Genomic DNA, 1652 nt, shown 5'->3' on the forward strand with positions numbered 1-1652 from the left:
CAATTTACATACGGCCCTTTCAACATTTACCATTGAAATTAACAACTGGATTGAAGAACTTGCCAACAAAAACTCCATGTTCTTACTTTTCAATAACAAAAAAAAAAAACTGGAAATGCTTCACTTCAACTTGACTTTACATAAAAAACACCATAGTTGATTGAAGAACTTGGCCACAAAAATTCAGCAACTTTTTCTGGAGTTAACCTAGAAAAAAAACCAAGAGAAAGCATCACCAATGCATAAAACAAAGAAAAGAAAAAAATTGAAGAAAAGGAGAATGCACATAATGTAACACTAAACAAAAAGAAGAAAAAAGAAATATGGAGTACCTTGATTTAAACTCTGTAAATGAGCCAATGCACTCTCCACGATCCCGCTTTCACATTCAAGTTGAGAAGGAAGCATTGCACTTCGAATCAATTGGTTTTTTTCATTGTGAGGCAACTTGTAATTGCTCACCCCGTGAACTTTCATCACTTCAACCATACACGCTTGTAATGATACAAACACACGATTAAGACTATCCGCCAACAATTCTTCAAAAGATTTTTCCGCCGCATTGACAAGCGCATCAACTGTCTTAGGCACCTCTTGATGTTGCAATGATTGAATTGCTCTAAAATAACCAAGATCCAAAACATTCATGTCCAGACTACTTGGAGGTTGATTCGAAAAACGGATATCAAATCCATCTTTCGTTGCCGTTTCAACAAATTGAAGATCGAATGGTTGGATATGTAGTTTTGCATTGTCTTGTTGAATAAATATGGTTTCATGTGCACTAGAACGTGGCCATTTAGACTAGATTGCAGTCAAAACTTGATTAATCAAGCAAGAGCAAATAATATCTTTGGTTAACAATATTATTGCCTTTGTCTCCAATGTACCCGCGGGGCAAGTTTTACCGGATCGTCGGGCTGGTTCTTTGAATACAAAAGGAAAAATACCAATCCAACCAGAAAATTCCTCATTTTGGTCAGCATCAAATCGAGGTCGAGCTATGGCAGCCAAGAACATGACATTCGGGATGAACCTTTTATTTTTGCAAGTGCGGTGAGGTTCTTCTCCTTCCGGGAGTAGATAATAACTTTCCACTTCTTTTGTTATGTAGAACCATTTTTCATCAATGCAAACATAGTTGTACATGCTCTTGAATTTTCTTGCCTGATTTTCATCATCATTGGGCTCAAGCATTGAAAGGCAAAACTGGAGTCTTGCCTTCTTAGCTTGTTCCGATAAATATGGTTTCAATGCGTTGGAATGAGGCCGAATTTTACCTTCTTTAATTAGCCTGTGAATGGTTGTTTTTGGGACTTTCATTGCCGCTCCCAATGACCGGATGTTTGTTCGCCGGACACAATCAATATCCCTCATTTTGGTGAAGTCGATTGGTACTCATTTGCGACCGCTTGAAGGCATTTTACTGGAAACATTGACCATCACTCCATTAGCAATACGAGCCATCCCTCGATTCCAAATTCGGCGCACTGTGTTGATACTAGTTTAGAACAATTCAGCAACCTCTCTTACAAAACTTCTCTTTAATTTTCCATCCACACTTTGTAGCAACACAGCTTCAAAAATTGCTTCTTTTTGTTGATTGGTTAGATTTCTTTTTGTTCATGGATGAAGAAAGGCAATTTCAAGTG

At 37.7% G+C, this 1652-nt stretch overlaps 1 protein-coding gene across 1 annotated transcript; it reads right to left on the bottom strand.

Moving 5' to 3' along the window:
* Positions 1–202: 202 nt before the first annotated feature.
* On the bottom strand, positions 203–1377 carry LOC131327578 (uncharacterized). Its single transcript, XM_058360729.1, has 3 exons — positions 937–1377; positions 333–804; positions 203–207 (listed from the first exon to the last, which is right to left on the bottom strand). The coding sequence occupies exons 1-3, from the start codon at positions 1375–1377 to the stop codon at positions 203–205; spliced, it is 918 nt and encodes a 305-aa protein (XP_058216712.1).
* Between the last annotated feature and the right edge of the window lie 275 nt (positions 1378–1652).

Source organism: Rhododendron vialii, chromosome 5a (genome assembly GCF_030253575.1).
Source record: "Rhododendron vialii isolate Sample 1 chromosome 5a, ASM3025357v1".
Lineage (NCBI taxonomy): Eukaryota > Viridiplantae > Streptophyta > Magnoliopsida > Ericales > Ericaceae > Rhododendron > Rhododendron vialii.

Excerpts from the sequence above, each read along its gene's own strand:
- LOC131327578 (XM_058360729.1), bottom strand. The coding sequence starts at position 1,377 with ATGAGGGATATTGATTGTGTCCGGCGAACAAACATCCGGTCATTGGGA. Across the intron at positions 805-936 it reads GGATTGGTATTTTTCCTTTT|TCTAAATGGCCACGTTCTAG; the intron begins GTATTCAAAGAA and ends ACTGCAATCTAG.